At 44.7% G+C, this 21,876-nt stretch overlaps 1 protein-coding gene across 8 annotated transcripts in view; it reads right to left on the reverse strand.

Moving 5' to 3' along the window:
* LOC119030944 (muscleblind-like protein 1) overlaps positions 1–21,876 on the reverse strand; it is a 136,358-nt gene that overhangs the window by 13,701 nt on the left and 100,781 nt on the right. For 7 of the 8 annotated variants that reach the window (XM_037118957.1, XM_037118966.1, XM_037118996.1 and 4 more), the window contains exons 3-4: positions 8,090–8,260; positions 2,545–2,763 (exon numbers count right to left, since the gene is read on the reverse strand). In XM_037118957.1, the coding sequence (XP_036974852.1) occupies positions 2,545–2,763; positions 8,090–8,260 (390 nt within the window). Of the gene's footprint in view, positions 1–2,544; positions 2,764–8,089; positions 8,261–14,061; positions 14,200–21,876 lie in introns of those variants that run through there. The other variant, XM_037119004.1, reaches the window with a different exon arrangement.

Here is a 21,876-nt window from a genome sequence, read left to right on the forward strand (position 1 = left end):
GTGTGCGCACATATAAATTGTGAGGCAGCATTTTTTCCCAGAATTCAATTTTGACACTAAAGAGCTGTGCAATAACTTAAGATCTCCGAATGAGCGCAGTCAGCCGCACACCGGCGTGTCTGAGCTGCGTTCAAGATCCCATCCTGCTTCCAAATGAAATGTAATTTCATGGTGCGTTGTATCGATCTATCAGTGATTTCGATGGAACAAGCCATTTACCAAACGTCTATTTACTAGTCTCTCTGTCTGCATGCATAAAGGATTTGATTTGCGGTGGAACGTGGTTGCCACGCAAAAAGGCCACCGACACTGTTATCTACAGGCTAACCCCGCTGCGTCTCCTGTCGTGACAGCTCATCATCCACAATCACCGATCTGTGTGAGCGATGGAGTGAGATTGTCTCTCTCTGTCTGTCTGTCTGTCTGTCTGTCTGTCTGTCTGTCTGTCTGTCTACCTCGTCTTTCTCTTGTGTACCTCTGTTTGACTCACACGTTCACTCACGCACATTCACTCCTAATAACCACTGCCACCATCACCACTGCTGCTACTGGTCTTATTTTATTTTTTTTTATTTTTTTGAAAAAGGAGAGAGACTGCCTTGTTGTCAGGCAGATGTTGGTGAGGTGGGTGAAGCAGGGAGGGAGGGAGGGAGGGCGGCTAGAAACAAGGGAGAGAGAGAAGGAAATTGTAAAAGTGGTTGATGAATAAAGAGAAAAGACAGAGAGGGGGATCAAGGAGATGGAGTGAGAGTCACCGGAGGGATGGAGTGAGTGACTAGCATGGAAAACAAATTGAGGAAGAAAGGGAGGACTAAGTGGAGGCAATTTGATGTTCTCGGCACCAGGTGTGTGTTTTTCTTAACAGTGCTTAATCATGCATTAGAGAGAGCTAAACCTGGTGGAAATGCTTAGTTAGACAAACAAATCCAGAGCCTGTTAATCATATTTCTGTCCCCATGGTTACTGTCCCTCCAGGCCATTTACATCACCATGGTTGCAGGTAAGCAACGTATGATTTTGTGCACGCTGAAAAGGGCTGCAGTATAGCCGGAGACGGAGGGAATTATTTCTCTGGAGAAGCGGTCCGGTGGGTCGTCTTCTAAAATAGGAGTTTCTGCCGGCCTCATGGAAATGGCCTGTAACATATCTACTGGCTGGTATGTGTGTCGGTCCGCAGAATTCCAGCTATGTTTATTTTGAACGACACACACTCGAAGTTGAAAAATGGCTGGCCCTTCTTTCTTCTCCGAGATATTTTTAGCAAACCTAGTTCCCGTCAAATGAGGCTAGGGTATGAATTCGACCCAATCAAGAAAAAGCTTTGCCAGTGCAGGCTGAGGCTGGGCTCTGCACGCAGCGCTGACCGCTGGGTCCAAATAACTCGAAGGGAAAAAGCAGTGAAAACAAGCAGATTTTCCCCTCTACTGCCAATTATTGCATTTGGCTAATAAATATTTCATATCTGTTTGCTGGACTGCGGAGTGCTATCAGTCCTCTGCCAGACAATCGCTTCAACCCCAGTCTGAATCACGACCTGCACGTTTCTCATCTGCTAACTGCTGCTAACTTCTTCCCACCAGTCACGACTCCTCTATGAAATCCTTTCCCCCGGTCTCTGCTATCTTTCTGTTATCTTATTCCCAACCCTTCCCCTGATGACCACAACAGGTCTACAAATTGATTTCCCATCTCCCCCCTCCATCTCTTTTTCCTGTCATTGACCCGCTCGGGTGCTCTGCGTGTCGTCCCGCTCGTTCGGCGGGGCTCGGAGGCTTCCTCGGCCTCGCCCCCCATTAATTATCCAGCTAGCCGACGTTACATTTTAAATGTAACCTTCCTGGCGTTCTCGCACGCCTCCCGCCTGCCTCCAAACGATTTCCCCATTACTCTGCTGCGAGAGTTTCCCGGGTGGGGCTGCATAATGGATGAGATTGACTTACTGTCCAATTAATGATTATCTGAGCACAGCTAGAGGAGCGGCTCTCCTCAGGTTTCTTATGACCGATTGCTTTTCATGGAAGAATTAAAGATTTTTGGGGAAAATTACTAACTGATACAGTATAACTTAACCCGTGCCGAACGATGCTGCCTCCGCCGCCGACGGTAATGTTTGTCGAAAGAGACACTCTCATTAACGTCTCTCTCGCTCTCTTTGCTTAAGTCTGGGTAATGACTGTATTATGGTAATAGGATGTAGTTACTGTATCAGAAAGTGTGTACTAGATACATAATTAAGGTCTACAAACAGAAACCGTCGAGGCGAGACTTGCCAACCCCGTGCCTTTAATATTCAAATAGGCACGGCCCACATTTCAATGCCCAATCTGTTTGCGTAGCCGGAAAAAAGATCCTCACCGGGCGTAATGTTTACTAGCGTTTTGTTAATCTATCTTTTAATCTGTGACTGATTTGAAAGTGAAAAAATAATTATGCAAATCCTCTCATCTGTGTGATCTGTGCTGCTGTGTGTGTGTGCAATCATATTTCTTCTATTTGCACCTGTGTGTGCGTGTGTGTGTGTGTGGGAATGTGCGTGTCTCTCACCTCCAGTCTGTCTGTCCTCATGAGTTTCTGTGCAGCAGCAGCAGCAGCAGCTGGTACGGGGACACTGGGGTTGCTGGTGACCAGTACGGGGGCGCTGGGCAGGATGTCAGCGGGCATCAGGCCGGGCGACACGGGGCCAAGGTAAGGGTTAAACGCAGCGGCCGCCGCGGCAGCAGCGTTGACATTGGTTGCAAGGCTGGGTGTGACTGAAAACATGGGCTGTGGGCACAAGCAGAACGAGAGAGCCGAGTGAGAGACTTTTTCTCGCAAAGTCTATATATAAAATATTAAATATTTAATCACTTCTACAAATAAGTATAACGCCGCCCTTCCTCACTCCTACTCAGATTACTCACTGAAGATATTTGACAGCAAATGATGAAATAAGAGATGTATGCAATTTAACAACAGCCGAGCAGAGGACAGGGGGTGTGGCTGGCAAAAAATAGACAATTAATGGGCTAACATGTGAGGGAAAAAAAAACAATGTCTTCTTTCATGGCTGCTTGTCTTTCATTCGAGATAACACACAAAGGAGCCCGGCGCTCTGTATGTGGCGTCGGTTTTCCGCACGCATCAGACAGAATCACACGCTTCATACACTGTAGATCAGACACCTATAGGAGTAATAACAATGAGGGACGTCACGCTGTGCATGCAGGGGCTATACACCGCAGCAGCGCCTATATCAGTTGGTTTTGAAAGAGAGCACGTCCACATCCTGCGAGAGAGGGAGGCTAGGGAGAATGCTAGCTGACGTAGGGGCACTGTAAGTTTTCCTCGCACGTTCCTGACCTCGGCCCCAGTCTGAGGATCGTCTCTTGAGCCTCTGCCAACGCGACACAGTGAGTAATAGAGCAGCGGCAGCCGGGGCCGGACAGCTACATTCCTCCCCAAACCTCCTCGCTGCTCCGGGATGACTCAGAAAATCAGGGAATAATGGAGAGCACTTTCCAATTCCTCCAGCGCTGCCCCTCTGGAATGTCGGAAGAATTATGTCCCATCACGAGGTAAATAGAAGGAAAACTGCGCGTGTCTCTCTGAAGGCGCTCAGAAGTCAGTTGGGGATGTTCGCAGCTCAAAAGTCAGAATGAAATAGGTATGATGTCATCGTGAGGACTCACAGTCATGAGGCTGGAGCCATGCAGTGATGTCATCATGCAAAAAGCATGCGATCCCGCTAATCTGGCCACATATGGAATATCTCTTCACTTAGCGATGGATTGTGTCCAATAATGATCGACGACGCAGATTATTGCTATAAATCACAATCCCAGGACACTTACACAGTAGGAACGAAAAAAATATCTCACAGCGGGCCTCTTGTCGGTGATTTGTGTTGCAGCACTTATGTGGTGTTTGTGCAACTCTTCTCTCAGACAGTCTTTTAGTCAGAAACATTTGACATGCCCTCAAACAAAATGCACATTTTTAATATACAGCAAGCGTCAGGAGAACACTGAACAACTCTTCTTTCTTTCTAAGAATTGAACAGAAAGATCAAAAGCAATGCGATGATGTCAAGCTGTGTTTCAATGATTCTGTTTAACTTAAAAATAACATTCAATAAATATTTAAAGCATCTTATCTCCTGAATATTTTATGCAAAACATTATTCAGTAGAGCCCGGTCTCATGAACTTTAAAAGAATGTGTGCGCAATGTTTCATTTCCTTATTGTAACAATGCCTTAAATGAACCATAAAGAGTTTTTGGAGGGTTGTGAAACAGTCTCATTCTAATACCAATGTCAGATTCCACCTTCCTCCACCCCACCTTCATCAGATAAATCAATATCTGACTTATGTTGGGTTGCTGAAGATGAATGAGTTAAGAAGCTGCTCTGTGGTCTGGTGGTATGGCATAAAAAACACATTATCTCATCAGTATGTATCTATAAAAAAAAGTATAAACATTATGTTGCGTCCAGCCAGATCAAGATCCGGTGCTTCTCATACCACTTTTGTCCACAGGGGACGCCAGAGTCAACAGAAAATGGAAGTTCCCTGTAGCTGCTTTAAGAGCAAAGTTACAAGGTACATTACATCAATTAAAAGTTCAAATATTTCAGGACTACAAATGCTAAGAATCTTATGTCTCGGCAATAAAAAATAATGTACAGCAATGACCAGAAAAAATGTAAAATGGCACGTTAGAACCTTAAAATACAAACGTAAAAAGATCCGATTTGTAAAAAAGTTGATTTTTTGAGTCTCATTTCCAACTTGTCAAATCTGAACCAGTCAGGATTGGCAGGTCGGGGTCGGTCACCAACCCCAAAGCATCAGTATTTAATGAGTTGGTGAATGACACTCAAGTCACAAGTCGGGAAAAGTCATGATGCCACAAACTTAGCCACCACGTGCTGCTCGCTGTATCAGACCAAGGCAAGCTGTAGCAGCAAAACTCTTGGAGGAGTTCAGTGGCGGAAGCTTCTGATGTACTGCTTATTAACTGAACTTTGTGTAGGTTAAAAGTCTTTATTACTTCATCTTTGAAAAACTGAAAAGTTGCTAAAATGGTAACATAAAAAATGTGACTGATTCTGAACTTATGTACCAAACTAGAATACTTCGAATGTACTGTACTGCTTTGAAGAAACCTGAGTTCAGATTTGTTCAATTCTATTGGAAAGTAACATCAGCTACACAGAACACACTCCGGGGCTTTGTTTGTTCTAATGCAGCCATTTTGCAACACTAGCTTACCTCCCTCCCACGCAAACATAGAAATATATCTAATTACAGGAGTAAGACACCGCTGAAGTGCCCTTCCCTCGTGGCTTATTTGGTTTTATTTCACTTATTTTTGAACACCGTCTGCTGTGCACCGAACAACTACAACCGAGATTTCCTTCGGGGAGGACTTTCGATGTGAGTGAGTGAACGAGCGAGTGATGCAGTACAGTAGATAGATATAATTGTCATGTGGGCTGTCCGTTGACGTAGGCTCCTGTAATAAAAAGCATCATGAGCACCGTCACTCGCAGCCAGCTGTAATGGACCCTAATTACTTCCCCCTCTGCACAGCTCCATGCGTGAAATGAAAGCAGTCTCCTACGCACGTGGATGTAGGGGGCACGGCTATAGACGAAAAACAAAAGTGGGCGAGGAGGGGATAAAATGTGTCAGAGCTGCTGCGGATGGGGGCAGGAAGCCGAGCTGAAGTCACACGGGAGGGCTGGAGGAAGAGCGTCTGATTCCTGGAAAGGCTCCTTCTCACCCTTTGTTCCCCCCGAACATGGCTCCGTTTCCTTGACTTCTCTTTGTAGAGCCATCTCTCCTCGCTGCTGTTGTCCTATCTCCTCCACTTTACCCACCTGTCTATACTCTGTCCATTTATCTCTTCCTGCCTCTCTCTGCCCTGCCTTTCTTCTTCTGCTGTGTCCTTCTCTGTCAGCCTGTCTTCCTCCTCCTCTCCTCCTCCTCCTCCTCCTCCTCCTCTCTTCCCCTTACCCTCTCTCTCCCCATGACATAAACAGAAAGGGAAGACTCTGCAGTCCCAGGGAGATCTATTGCTCCTTTAAAAAAAAAAAAACCTTTCATGGTTTTTCCTCTGTTCCTCTCAATGGGCCTCTCGACTCGGCCCCTCTTCCACCAGATAAGGGCGATAAGCCGTCGGCTAAGTGTGCACGTGCGCGCTCGTGTGTGTCCGAGCGATGCGGCATCTGAAGCTCTTTTGAATAATTCCGGACAAATTCACTCCAGTGCTCGCACTTAAACATGAAGGGACCGAGGAGGAGACAGAGGAATATCTTCAGGTCTGACTGACAGGTCTCATTGACTCCGTGAGGTCTCTCGGAGCGGGCGGAGACGGACTCAATCGAGCCGCATGACTGGGGCTCCGATCATCACCTTGAAGATCCTGTCGATGTAACTCACGGCGTGTGTGTGTGTGTGTGTGTGTGTGTGTGTGTGTGTGTGTGTGTGTACGTGCATGCATGGATCTGTGCGTGTGCTAATGATCGCATGATAGTAGTGTAATACTTTATTGATCACTGTATAAAAATACTCTGAGTCTGACACCTGGGCACTGTTGTACAAATATTGCTTGATTAATCCAGGCTAACATGATATTAATCAACTCTGCACTGAGGCAATTAGTCAGTTAATTGATTAGTTAATTGGCAGAAAATACTTCTCTGACTCTTTAACATTCTCAGGTTCAAGCTTCTCATATTGGATTATCTGCAGGTAAATATGCATTGGTTTTAGACTGTTGGCCACAGAAAATAACCCTAGGCTATATATATATATATATATATATATATATATACACACACTCAGTGTTCTGGGGACCTTATTTTCATTTTCCTCTGAGAACAGCTTGTTCATTCAGCTATGGAATCAAGAAATATTTCTGAGTTTGTAATATTACCTGATCAATATTGTAAATACAACTTTTCAGAGTTTCTTTTCCAACACTACACAGCGCATATCTTTACTTGAAAAGTTAACGCGCCATGACTTGCAGCCACAGATTAACTTAAATGTTTAATTGAAGGGAAAAAAAAAAAAAACCTTAACTCGAGGTTACCTTGGTAGCTTTTTTTTTTCTGAAGCTCTTCAACCAAATCCCTCAGCCTTCCTCAAAGTGTTTCGACACGCAGATTAAATGAGCCTGTAAATTATTGAAATGCGCTTGATGATGTGCTGTTTTGGCCATGTAAAAACAACATGCTGTAGGTATGGAATGAAAACCATCATCAGCATTCATGACTCATAACTGATTTTCTGCTCATCATTCGATTTCACTCGTGACTAGCTGGCATGAGTAACCTCCTTATCTTTATAATATTCAATTAAATGAAACTCTGCAAGAATTTCTACTGAAGCATGTTGCAGGCACTCTTAACTAGATTAAACTGCATAGGCAATACTCAGGAACCTTTCAGAGTTCAAGAGTTCACTAATCAATTAAAGCGTCATAATAAAGTGCAATGTTTTTCATTCTGTTAGGAATAGAAATTTTTGGTTAAGTCAAATTAAACGTCACTATCTAACTCTTTATTATTAAAAATCAAGCCACAGGGAACAGCACTGGGCTATTGAGAAACTTTGGCATCATGGGAACAGTAAAATAGAAATGCAGGTCACGTGATGGCCTCTGGCTGTACGTGAGGAATAAGTTCCCCTCACAGACTCTTTGCTTATCTAAATTTGAGCCATTAGGCCCAGTAAAAATGATCAGGCTAAATCATGGCTGATGGTAGCCGGCAGGAAGTCAGAGAGCTCGACCAGAGACCAGAGACATAAATAGAACCACCGTCTGGAAACACAGGGGCTCGGGGAACCTTTTGATGAACCTTTGACCTGTCACTACGTAAACACCCAGTGAGCCAATACCTTTTAAAAAGACTTTGGCACAGTCATGAAACATGATGTCCAGCAAAAGATCTTTGTCAGCTGACTGTGAAAAAGTGTCTGCAGGTTTTAAATTAAATTCTCAGAGTTCTTGCTCTGATAAACTCCAGATACATCTTCAGAAACCACACTTGTGTGACCTTGTGACCTGCTGAGTAAATGTTTACATATGCATCCTCTCACCACTGGCTGTAGCTGTGTGCCGGGGATCATGGCGTTGGCGAGCTGCATCTGCTGGGCCAGCATGGCCATGTTTTTCTGCTGGATGAGGTTGTTCCTTCCATTGATCTCCAGCTGGGTCTTTAGGTGGGGAGGAGGATGCAGGTACTTACAGTTCTCCCTGGAACAACGGCCCTGAGGGGGTGAGAGAGGAGGAGGAGGAGGAGACACGGAGGGCAAAAGAGAAAGAAAGGGAGGGTTGGGGAGGATAGAGACATGGGAAGGGGCGAATTAGAATAGTGTTGTGGAGAACTGTTGCCTAATGTAAAGAAGTAATGAGCCTTGACTCAAGTTGCTGCCCTCCCATTTAGCAGGCTCCGACCTAACATCCCTGACATCTGGGCCTGCCACTGGGTTTGTCGTGAAGAAGACCGATCAGTTCTGCTTTCCTTTCCTGCCTTCGTGACCTAAGCTGTGCGCTCGCTACCTTCCCCTATTTTCTCAAGGTCCCATTGAGAGACAAATTAGCTTCAAGAGCGGAGATAAAGAGGATTAGCCGTCTATCTGCTGCTGCTAACAGATTGTAATTCACAGAGTGAAAGAAAAGAGAATAATGCGCCATCCCAGTAATGACATGGATACTTATCATCATCCATTAATCTGGTAATTATCTTTTTGATTAGTCATTTTGGTCCATAAAATGGGAAAAAATCATAGATTTTACAATCAAGATTTTTTTTCCGTAAATGACCGAACCACAATCCAAAACCCTAAAAATCCAAACCGCCACAGAGAATGTGAACTAGAAAAGGTTTCACGAGGTTAGACTTAAATAGTTTATCAAAATAAGTACAGACGCATTTACCTGTCAATTGATTGATAGATCATTTCAGCTCTAGTGTTCAACCTGATCATTTTTTGGAGACTACAATTAAGTACAAGCATGTCGATAAGATGTTGTTGCCTATAGTCCAATCAATAACTTATGATACAAGAACACAGTTAGACTTGAAAATTGTCTGTTAATTTATGAATGCAGATGAGTTACAGAAAAAAGATCCTCCTGAGAACAGCCGACGGGTTCATTTTGGTCGATGCGTACCACCTCTTTTGCTCTCCACATTTTACAGTTGCAAGCTACCAAAGTAAAATCGGACACATCGGGCAGGTATACGTAGTGATTTATGTGTTAGTTAAAATAATTAAACACTGTTTTCTCTTGAGCTGATGATGAAAGTCGCTCAAGAGTGAGGCATCGTACTTCCCTCTAATCTCTGTTAAGAGCTGCACATGCACAGTATCGATCTGGCACTTGTGTCAGAGATGTTTTTGAACTGAAGCACATTTTAATTATCTCGGATACAGGAACTCTGTTGGGTGGTAAAACTTCAAATATGTATCGCACGATTAGCTTTGACAGCAAATAAATAAATCACTTTGGGTCAGTAGATTTAGGACCAACTTGTGTGAACATGCAAATTAAAAAAACATGCTGAACTCTGGTCAATATTACTTGGACTCCGACTGAAGAACAGAAGGCCTCCGAAATCTGCAGGTATCTGTTCAAAGAGATTGTTACAAGTCACAGGAGCTCAGGTTTGTTAGTAAATTGATTCATGAGTCTTATTCCCAGATCACCAATTACTGACGCTTTGGGATTTTAGCTCGGGTCACTCCCAAAAGTCCCAGAGAGGACGAGCTGGGAATTAGACTCGGAAAAACAACTCTCTCACAAATTGGACCTTTAAGTAAAAACAAAGACGTGAAATGAAAAGAGACACAATGTTTTGGGAGTTACAATCAGTGAAGACTCGCGCTCCCCCGTCTTACCACCTCAGAGGCCGTCCCACTTGACTCTGGATGGTGTTTTTTTCACGAGGCTCGGGGGATCATCACTGATCTCCTCCCAATTGAGACAAATTTCTAACGTGTCGATACTTTACATCATTTTGAAAAGGAACAGAGCGGAGGACGGATGGCCGGATCGATGCGTGATTGGAGACTTCCATGACAATAAACATACACACATCGTGGCACTCCATCTGATATTCTGCTGGTGTCCGTAGACGGTGCAGTGTGAGTCTGGGCGCTCGCTGCTGCGGGTGATTATATTCATCCAGCAGCCGGCAGCCCAAGGGGAGAAGGAGGGAATGTAATTTACACTTTCATAATGCCTGCTCCACTGAACACTCCCCCTGATAGGTGTAATATTTTAGATATCTCCTCCTCTTCTTTATTTGAACTCCCCCTTTTCCCCTTCATTCCCTTCCTTCCTTTCCGCCTCGATCCCTCATGCGATCCCAAGTCCCACGATGATATTTGCTCTCCTCATCATGAATACAGAGCAGTGAAGGCGCTGCTTTGATCGAGCGTATACGTGAACATGCTCACGTATGTGTGCGAAAACATGACTCCGCCTTTGTCGCTTTCACTCTCGCCTCTTGTCAAAACGCGTCCTCTATCCATCTCTTCCCATTACTCCTTTATATAAATCTATTTCCAGGGGAAGGGGGAGACCAACCCTGCAGCAACTCCACAGTACCACCTCCCATGGGGAATTAAAGGTTGGCTGTCATGCTACTGCTTATCTCGGTGAGATTACCTGCTGCCCACTGCGGCCCCGCTATGACACCTGCTTTCACAACCTTACGCTCACACTCTCCCTCTTCTTCCCTTCCTCAAACCGTGCTTTTTCATTTTTTTTTTCTGCCTCTATCTCTCCATCTCTCCCTTTTTATTTCCTCGTGCAGGCTGATCTGCCTAGCTACAGCAGTAGAAGGCACTTTGCATTGGAGAGCAGCAGAATGTCAAGCGTCGTTCCGGCATTCCCATTGGCGGAGAGCTGAGAGCAGTGGCCGTCCCCGCCCGGTGATTGGCCCAGAGGCACACATTAGCAATGCTCCCAAGTCTGGCTCGTCCCTGTGTGGCTGCGACTATTGATCAGTGCTAATTGGTTAATGGTTTTTGATTTTCTAGGCCCATTCCCTCTGGGGGACTAGACGGCGGCATGTCAACTCTAGCTGTGTGTGTGTGTGTGTGTGTGTGTGTGTGTGTGTGAGAGAGAGTGGGATGAACTGCGACAATGCAAAGTCTATCGTTACATAAACCTGCCTGGACTCTCTTTTTTTTTTGTTGCAAAGGTAGCCTTAAAGGCTGCTTCAATCAATACTGTTTTGATTTTAAAGGGACAGTTCACCCCAAATCAAAAACACTTTTGCCTTGAGTGCTGTTTATTCATCTAGAGCGTTTTGGTGTGAGCTGCCGAGGTTTCGGAGATCTGGTAGCCATAGAGATGACTGCTTTCTGTCGACTATAATAAACTAGATAGCACTTAGAGCTTGTGCTGCTCAAAGCACCGAGAAAAACACATCTGAAAAACTCAACAGCAATGTCTCCGGTTACTCAAGACACTCCAAAAACCTTGTAGTGAGCGGTCATTATTTTCTTTCAACCGAAACTACAGCATATCATCGCAAAGAAGGTAACGGGCGACGCAAAGGAGCAGCAGCTCTACCCCAAGCTCTCTCTGGATGCCCAAGATCTTCACCCTATCTTATATTCTTAGCTTAGACACCATACTGAGGTCACTACCCAGACACCCATGACGATGGGTGAGGGTTTGGACATAGATCAGTTGGTGAATGGAAAGCTTTGCCTCATATTTAAGTATGAAGGAAAGTAGTTGCTGCACGAAACTGCTCAGGACAAAGGTCTGTCGGTTCTCTTAAGTAACTGGATGTTGACTTCTGGAAAGAGACATTGCTTTTGAGTTTCAAATATATATTTTTTGGCTCTTTGAGCACCACAAGCCGACTGCCATCTAGATTCATTATGTTCAAGAGGAGGCAGACATCTGGTCGGCAACACACACACACCAAAACAACCTGGATAGACAAACATCCAGGTTGTGGGTAAGAGGAGAAGAGAAATGTGTACTTTTGATTATGTGCAATTTGAAAGGTTTTGCTCATTACAATGAATTACACACATTAACCAAACTCTAAAACTTTCCATGCCATTTTTGGCAACATAAGGCAGCTGTTTTTCATTAAAAACAACAAAAAATAAAAAAAGAAAGTCACTGCACACTACCTGCTACGCACCAAACAGCGGACAGACATAGTTAATGACGAGCTGGTGAACACAGTAGAGCATTTATCAGCCGAAGAGCCAAATATTTTTCGATGGAGTGGGTGGAGAGCAAAGCGGACGAAAAAAAAAGGAGTGAACACTGAATTTACATTCATCAGGTGGCCAGAACTACAACTTCAAATGAATGCTAATTTCACCTCGTGTCTGCTCGATGTGTGAATAAGAAACCGTTTGCTTAAAAGGTGATGATCAGTGTTTACAGCTTGTTTCTAGAGACATTGAAATGTATTTAGGAAAAATGATCAGCATTAAAACCTCTCTTTCGACTTTTGAGAGTCATAGGATGTGATATTTTTGTTTAATATAAAATGTGGTTTGAACAAAAAGCCCTTTGTGTCATGAAATCAAAAAGTAGCTTCGTCTCCGAGGACATCTGAAAAGCCTTCGACCTTCTCCTACGACGCCACGATTAAAGAATATTTATTGAGGGCTGTTCAGCAGTCGAACCCGCTGGCTGAACGCAGCTCATTGGCTTCTTGCCTTGAACTCGGGGGGGAGGGACGGAAACGAAACATGGTGACTGATCGAAAAAAGTTTTGCTAGGGCAGTGTTTTTTCTGTTGATGGTTTTGGTCGTGCCTTTTTCTAAAGGGCAAGGCTGGTGGCATGAATGCGATTATCTGGCTGCTCAATCAGTCGTAGCGGCAGAACAACAGAAGAGAAAACACTGCTCTGGAATCACTTTCAGTGTGATCTGATGTGGATAACCGTGCGACGTCCAACGCAAGCGACGTGATCTCAAACTACAGATGATTTTGTTTCTTGGAGATATACACGGCCATGAATACATTATCTATATTATATTAATATATTATCGTTGGGGCGATGGTGAAGTCATGATTATTATGCTTGTCGTAATGAGAATCTACCTCTGCACCTTGATATGGTCCTAAACCCTGTGTTTTCCACCAGTGGCCCCATTATCTGCGGCTGTGTTGTCTGAGCAGTACAATCCTGCATGAGCCTCAAGTCGCCACCGATCAGCGCCTTGACATGCTAATGTCCCGGCCTCTCTCCTGCCTCTTTTTCTCTGCTGTTTTCCCTGCTGTCTAAACAGTGTCAGCGCAGGTTAATGGAGAGCCTGTCTGATCCAAAGCAGTGCTCCCTCTGGCTACAGCGCACGACCACAGGACTCGCTTTCCGCCTTCACCTGTCCGCCTGTCCTCCGCGGAGACGCTAATGCGCTAACGGACTACCTGCATCTGTCTCTCACGCACGCTCTATATTCCTGCCTGTCTCGCCTCTGCCTGTTTTCCCCTCCCGTCCGATAGCCTTCCGGTGATTGTCTGGACCGGTCTGCTCTCACAGCGAAGCCTCCGCATCCCAGCAAGTGCTTATTCACACGTCTGGGCGAAGTTTTGTCGAAGAAGCCTCCGCACAAAGTTGTCTAACCACCAAATACAGATTCTGAAACTTGAACCAATTTGCTCTGCTCGAGCTTTGGCTGTAGGAAAGCACGGTTTCACTTGCTTTTAACTGGCAAGCAATTAAAAGAAAGCGAACCAGCTGTCACAGTCACACCCCGGAGTGTACGTGTGTGCATGGATGTGCCGGGGGAACGGAGCATTCTGCACTTATAAATCACCTTGGCCTCATTACACCAGATATCTTTCAGCCATATTTCAGCTTCTGGACACGCACTCACACACGTGATGCACAAACAATCGCACCCACATTTACGGTTACTTCTTTTTGAGCACAATATAACAAACAGTCGGGGTGCCAGGATGTATTTGAGGCTTATTGATCAGTTCAGTGGGGGGAACATGAAGTGAAATTAATTACCAGGTACGCATACACACAAAAAAACAACAACAACACACACATACACACACGAGTCCTAACCTTGAGTTACTTCAATTACCCCTGATGCATTTTCGCCGCAGTTTCAGGTGTCACGCGTGTGGCTGGTTCTGACGTCTGCAACAGCATGGTTTTAATCAGAAGCACCTAATCCTGTGTGGCAAGGTTACACAGACAACCATAGCAACAACAACAGGAAGTCAGGGCAGTGGGATCTGGATTGGTGTTGACCTTTTAAAGGTCCTATTTGTAAGAAAAGTAGATTTTGGAGTCTCGTCCTCAACTTGTCAAATAGTGACACCTTGATTGTGGGTCAGGTCGGCCGGCAATCAACTTTTCTTACGCAAAGGACCATTTATTCTCACACTCTGGACGCACTTTATATTCACCATGCAACTAAAGACTGTGAGTAATGTGAAACAGATAGGTCATAGTGATGAAGCCACGGCAAATAATCATGCGAATTTGGAGTTTTTCTCAGCTGAGCATTTTAGTGTCTTTCAGCTCCTTCTTCATTTAATATCTTTTATATCAACAATGACAGTGTGCAATGTGAGGGAGGTAGGTAATAACAATACTCAGTTTTGTAAGGGGACATTTTAGTGTCTTTCTGCTCATTGTTTTGGTTTTCTAATCAACCTTCCAGCCATTAAGCAGCAGGCAGACTGTTTTACAAGACAAAGACCAAAACACTGCATGCTAGCTGCTCAACACCAAACAGCACATACAGCTAGTGAATGTTGTCAAGACTTAAGTTATAACAGAGGGTAAAAGGAGACCAAATATTAGATAACCTTCATCGGTTGAACAGAAACAGAGTACATACAGAGGCAAACTCTCACTTTAACAATTCACTAAGGTGATTAGACTCTCACATGAACACTTTTGTGTTCACATTCAGGGAATGTTCATGTGCTCTTTCTAAGGGCCGTCACACAGTGATGGCATGCTAACAGGACAGTCGGATTAGGGGTCAGTCTGTAATTGTACACTAGATAATGCCACAGCCAATGACAAAGACATAATTAAATGCCTTGTGGCTATCAGACAGTACATCAAGATTAATGCTGAGTAGAGACCATAAAGAGGTTGTCTGATTATGTTAAATATATATATATGGAAAATGTTAACATGTTTCTTGCCCTGATGCTAAAATGTAGGTCATCTTTGTCATGTTTTAACCCATTTATCAATCTTTCATTCTTCATACATGGCGCCAACTTTGTCAGAAATCATCGAATAATGTCTAAACTGCACCATGAAAGATTGTATTTCTGGTCTTGAACATGATCCTGCAGCATTACTTTATTGCACCAACCATGAAAATCTATCCAGTTCCTGCTGCTCCATCATTCATTTTCTTTGTGACCACAGTTATTTTCATTCTTCCCTATGTTTTCATCCTGTACTTTGTTCCCTCTTCTTTCTCCTCTTATGTTCACCTGCCTGATCCAAGTCCTTTAAATGAGGGGTTACGATTAAAGGACAGCGCAATGAATGTTTGAGAAGCCCTGTTAATAATCATCCAAAGTACGAGAGGCTTATGAGCATCTTTGCAAAAACTCAGGGTCGAGGCACTTTGGGTCACTGACTTTACTATTTCCTGTGTGTGAGTGTGTCTGTGTGTGTTTATGTGTCTGTGCTGTGGGACTACGATCAAAACCTCAAACTGTCAGTATTATTTGTTGCCTGCGGTAGATTGGCAGCTCTCTGAGGGGATGTGTCTGTGGAATCTGTGGAGTCTGTGGAGAATAAAAACCTGTGGCGGGATTCCACTCACGGACTAGCAGCGGAGACAAAAACAAGAACAGAGGAGGAGGAAGGTAGACGCAGAGAGAGAGAGCGAGAGAGAGAGAGCTGCAAAAAAACAGACGGACAGACAGAACGAGAGAGAGAGAGGGAGAGACAGGTGCGAGTGTGCTTTTCCTATTAATATTAATCAAAGCAGGCTGTCTGAGTGATTTTCAGCAGTGTCTTTGCTGGCAGATATCTACATCCTCCGAGGGGTTGAGTGGCGCATTGCTTTCCACCAGGCCCTTCTGCACGTTCACTCCTGTAATCACCCATTGATTCTTAATGATCTTTTAATCTACCCGTCCAGAATGACTCATTCCAACTTAACCACCCATAATCCAGCAGCCTCTGATCTTTTCCGCATTCCCTGTCTGTGCTCACGCTGAGCCCCGAGCTCCCTTCAGACCCTGGCTGCTGCTGCTGCTGCTGCTGCTGCTGCTGCTGCTGCTGCTGCACGATGAAACACCGTGACCGGTGTAACAACTGTAGAGCTCGAGTCTGGACAGTCACCGTCCCGAAACCCCTGTACATTATTAATTCTCTCTCAATGGCACCGCCTCTCCCTCCTTCTCCCAGAGACAACCATCAATCAAGAGAAAGCGCCGCCTGGTTGGCGGGGCAGTGATGAGAATACGCGAGCGTTCGTGTGCTTACACACACACACACGCGCGGGCATGTGGTTTTCTTGACCAAAGGTTCCTGTTGGCAAGCGCACGTCGGACAAATTATGACATCAGACACGGCACAAAGAACGGCCTGTCTGAGGACTGAGAGTGCTGCCAGGCTGGCCAGTAACACACACACACACACACACACACACACTCTCCCTCTCACACACACACACATTAATAAATCACATTTATTAAGCAATACACTCCAGCTGCAAACCGCTGACCCGTGATGGCACACGTTAGGAAGTAAACCTGATGACAGAAAAAAGAGAAAAAAAAAACACCCCGTCTTTGTCTTCCCTTCCTTCATCTCTCTCGCTGCCGCCGCTAACACAAGGCGTCTCATTATCTTTTTTCAATCATTTATCAAATCTGGAACACCCCTGGTGCGTTAGTATAATAGCCTGGATCAGTTGATGGCCTTAAAACCTCATTTAACTGGGCAGAGGAATAAGCCTTTGAGACGACGACGAAGATAGAGATGTGGACAGTCGAACCGCAGGTGATGTTGGACAGAGGCAACGCAACTGAGCTCGCACAAAACTGTAACCGGAACAAATCTGCTGATGTGTACCCAGAAAAAAAACACAGAGCGAGGCTCCTCTACGTCACAGATGACGGCGAGTCGGCGGAAAGCTTTTAGCCGTAGTGCTCAATTAGCCAAAACACAAATTACAGCCCCCCCAAAAAGCACTACTTAGTCTAGCAGTGCGTTAGCATGTTTTGGGTGGGTGCGGGCACAAAATCGTTAGCACAGGAAGCTAATGATGGGGCAAAATCATTAGCCGTCATGGCTACTGACAGCACTCTGCCACTGTCAAGCTGAGCTGTTGCACTCTTTTTTGTTTTCCACGATTATACATGCCTGTAATGTCTGGCTCAAGTGGTCCATGTTGAATGAACTGTTTGATTCATGTTTACCATTGTTTGTCAGTGTCCCGATCATCACGAGTCTTACTCATGACTTGAATGAAATTTGAAGCCCCATATTGTAATCTTTATCGTTGATGATTTTTAATCAGCTTTAATGTGTCATTGTTCATTTGACAGCAACATAAGCCCATAGCTGACTCTGATTAGAGGAACTGCATCTCACTGATTGATTGAATAATTTGTCCTTTGGTTCTTTTTTCAATTACCTGATCAATCATTTAAATGCCAGAAAATAGAGGCAAAAAACTAATAAAAACGTCAGTTCTGTCGATCAGTTGATCAATATATTGTTTCAGTTTTACCACATTGCCTGGGTCCAGACACCAGTCCATCCAACACGTGTGATCTAACCGTGCCGGTGGATTTCCCTTTGGGTCGGACATAAAAGTTGGGTAAAATGGGTTAAATTTCCATCATTTCTCATGGGTGTGAATATGTTTGTGTGTCACTGTAACCCTGGAAAAGACTGGCAGCTTTCTTCTCACCTTGCTTTTTGTTTCGGCCTCCCTGTCACCCCGTCCACCTGAACCCCTACAGTCGTCACCTGCATAATCAAAATTAGCGTGTAATGCCACGTTGTGCTTTACATGTCGGAACAAAAAAGACTGTAAGGTCATTGTCCTATTTGAACTTCTCAGTTAAGACGTGGAAAGTGAGAGACCCTCCCTCATTAGCACCATCGAGGTGTCCAGAGGTGACATCAGACTGTGGTAGTACTGAGCAGCTTCTTTGGGGGAATGTGTGAATGTGATCAAGATGTTCCCGAAAAAGAGTTCTTGGTGAACTCTCCCTGAATAAATAAAGGTAAAAAAAAAAAAAAAAAAAAAGGTGAGAAAAACTACCAAAGTGTTCAGCTCAATTAAAAAGCGGGGTTGCCACGGTTCAATATCTGTAGAGCGCTGTATTAAGTCACCGCTAATGCAAACTGAACATTTGCCTATTGCCGCAGCTTCACATTAAAAGGATTTCACTGTTGAAACACAATTTGATCTTTATTATAATGTAGTCACTGAAAAAGTGAGTTTTCGTCTTTTGAATTCAGGGAGTAATGGAACAAGAAGGAGAAAGACGATGATGGCAGCGGGCAGGTAATAACTGGAATATGCCCGAAACTCAAAGTGTATTTAAGAAGGGGCGCACAATTTGCATTTAGTTAAAAGTAACAAAGTTGTGTAGCTAACCATTTGGACAAGAGTGCTAGCAGTGGGGCTAGCCAATAGGTTCAGTTATACTCTGAAACAGTTTTAACAGAAGTTGATCTTTTTTTCATTCTGTTATTCTTTTCTTTCATTCTGCTGACACGGCGTGAATGAAGTTTAATCTCCTCCAAACACTGTGTGTAAGATGAGACGGCACATTGTCTGTGGCTGTTAAAGTGAGGACCGAAAACCACACAGTTCAGTGAACTGCACTTTTTGCTGTGAAACACTTCAGAAAAAAATAATAATAATTTTAATGCTTACGATGTCACTGCTGTCTTAATATCACAACAATATAAAAATACGGATTACTCCCCGTGAGCAAAGTTTGCCGATCTCCAGATGTAGGGAAAAGTGTCCATAAAGGGTTAAAAAGTCTCGCTCAGATGGGCCTGAACCCTCATTAGACCCCGCTGGACGAATCGGTCATACGTATCTGTTGCTGACTGCCCAGAGTGGTCGGACGAGTCAGCATTATTAACATAAATCAGAAATAAAGTTGGAGGTGAGAGAAAGGGGATTAAATATAATGTCAAAGTCAGCAGCAGATCCTCATTTTTTTTTCATCTTTGTCGCCGTGCTCCTTTCACTGACCCGGCTGCAGTGGCAGAGCCCAGACTTGTAAAAAAAATAAAAATCTGCTTTACAAAAAAAGGGAGGATTAGAATAGTGACAAATGAGAAAAGTCTGCACACACACTCTCTCTCTCTTCCTCTGGAGGGTGCAGTATAGGTGGCAAGTGTTGTCCCGGCTCCTGTGGGAACGTCATTGTAGAATTGTGCGAGGCGAAGTCCCTAATTAGCTTTTGTTCTCATTAGGTCTACAACACTATCTCCCCTCAGACAGACAAACACACACGTTTGCACGGTGCACACACACACACACACACACACACACACACACACACACACATATATAGATAGTGGTGGAGTCAGTGAGATAGAGAGAGAGAGAGAGAGAGAGAGAGAGAGAGAGAGAGAGACCCCACAGCCCCTGAGATCTGGCCCTTCTTCTCTATTTCTCTTTCAATTAACCCTCTTCCTCCATCCTCTATCTGTTCATCTTTTTTTCTTATTTCTCTCTCTCTCTTTCTCTCTCTGCCTTCATCTCTCCCTCACTGCCAGCCCCGGCATCCTCTGTTCACAATCTCTAAAGTTTAGTCTAATTCAGTTTTATCTCCCGTTCAATGTGCCAAGGAGGCAGGCAGAGGGCAGACCCATTAAAACAGCCCTTAATAGAAGGCTGGTGAACGGGCGCGCAGGATTCAACAGCTTTCAGGCCTAATTATTTTCTGCCCATCTTTCGTAACGCTCGCCCTGCAGATATATGGGCCTCACCGGCTGCTGGGAACAGACCTCTTTCTTTTTTAAAATCTTCTTACATCTAAACCTCCTCCCCCCCTTTTTTTGGTGTCATATCTCAATCTTCCCCTTCTTTCATCGCTCTCGTTAGATTGCCTCAGAGCCAATTGTCTTCATGCGCTCATCGGGGGGTCGGGGGTCGAAAACGATCTTCCGCGAAAATTTGTTTTCTCGCGTCTCCGCGTTTGAGGATGAACACGGAGAGAGAAAATCAGAGGGCGAAAATGAAAAAAAAAAGAAAAAAAGGGAGAAAATGAAGCTGTCCTTGTGAATGAACAAAAGACGCTCGCCGACAAAGACAGGCAGCTGCCTTTGGTTAGCGCTGTGATCTTTAGCAGCGATGCAGAAGTAGCACCAAAGTGAAAACAAAAAGCCGCTGTCAGCAACAGGCAGCGGTGGCGGCGGCGGGGAGGGTGGGGGGGATGCTTGCGGAAAACTGCGTTACTGGACACAAACAATAAATGCATATGGAGCCACATGAGCGCTCTGAAACTGTAACTGTGCCCTCTCTGTACAATGACCTGAGGATGGATTTAGTTCAAAATCGTGTTGGGATCAGATGCAGGAGAGTCACCGGCCTGGAATGTTCTACTCTGTTCTACTTGGGATGAGTCACGGGGGGACGTGGCGGATAATCACGAGACCACACCCTGAAGCCGACGAACGGAGCGGGGAAAAAAAAAAAAAAAAAAAAAGTTGTCAGATGCGAGTAGAGACATCTTTTTCTTTCATGCTAATGTCTGCACTCGCACACGCACACTCCTATTCTCCTCCAACGAAGGGTGTCACTGTACTGGCATCAGCAGCTAGTGTCATTGCCTCGAGGTTAAAGCAGATAAGAGAGGATTAGCATTCATTACTCCATAAAGTGATGATACCCCCCCTGCACACACACACACACACACACACACACAAACACAAGCACAAGGCAAAGAGTCAGAATGCTCCTCCATAGATTCAGCTTTTAAAGTCTAACCATCGAAGCTAAACACAAAGGGGAAATCACAGTAATGCGGAGAAACAGCATGTAATCCTTTGTATCACAAACAAGTGCAGAGCTGGAAAATCCTCAGACTGAAGCTGAGAGCGTTCGTGATGAGTTCTGACAAAGTCGGGGAGGGAAAAAAACAAAAAACAACAACCCAGAAAACAAGGACGACAACAGAACAAGAACACAGACGAGGAAGGTTTACATATCGGCCACTGGTTTCATTTACTGATGCTGCAGTTACTCATTTTCCCACTAAGAATCCTACACGCTAAATAATTAACACACCGCAGTTAAATTACATTGTTTTTCCCCCTCAGGACATTGGCTTTACAATGGCAGAGGACCGTTTGGCAGGCAGCATGCCCGCTTCCCATAAAGACACGCCGCTGAGGGAAAGTGAGGGACGGACAGGAAGAAACGGAAACAGGGACCTCGACATGACCATTTGTGGGTTAAAGATATATTCTGTTAGCGCAATATATCTTGTAGAAAACCGTGACACACCATGTCTTAATTCTTGCCCTCCCACACACACACACACACAAACTGTGCGACAGAGCAGAGGGCCATCACCCCTTCCCTCTCCACGTAGCGCCTTCCGGCTGCACACTCATCCACATCGATCCACATTGATCAAAGTCGGCCTGTACCACTTCAGCACAGAGCGGGGTAACAGCGGGGCAGGGTGATCACCGTGCCTGAGCCTCTCTGACAATGGACTCATCTGTTGTCAGAGAGGCCGCGAACTGATAGTGTTCTAAATCAAATTATAAAGGCCCGCGAGCAAATTCAAGCCTAAATTATTAGTTTTTTTCCCGCGCTTACTACACACCTGACCGTAATCTGTATGACGCCTAGATCACATATTCTGTGTTGTGTCCCGTCCAGTCTAGACTTGAGATATCAGC

The sequence above is a fragment of the Acanthopagrus latus genome, chromosome 2 (genome assembly GCF_904848185.1).
Source record: "Acanthopagrus latus isolate v.2019 chromosome 2, fAcaLat1.1, whole genome shotgun sequence".
Classification (NCBI taxonomy): domain Eukaryota; kingdom Metazoa; phylum Chordata; class Actinopteri; order Spariformes; family Sparidae; genus Acanthopagrus; species Acanthopagrus latus.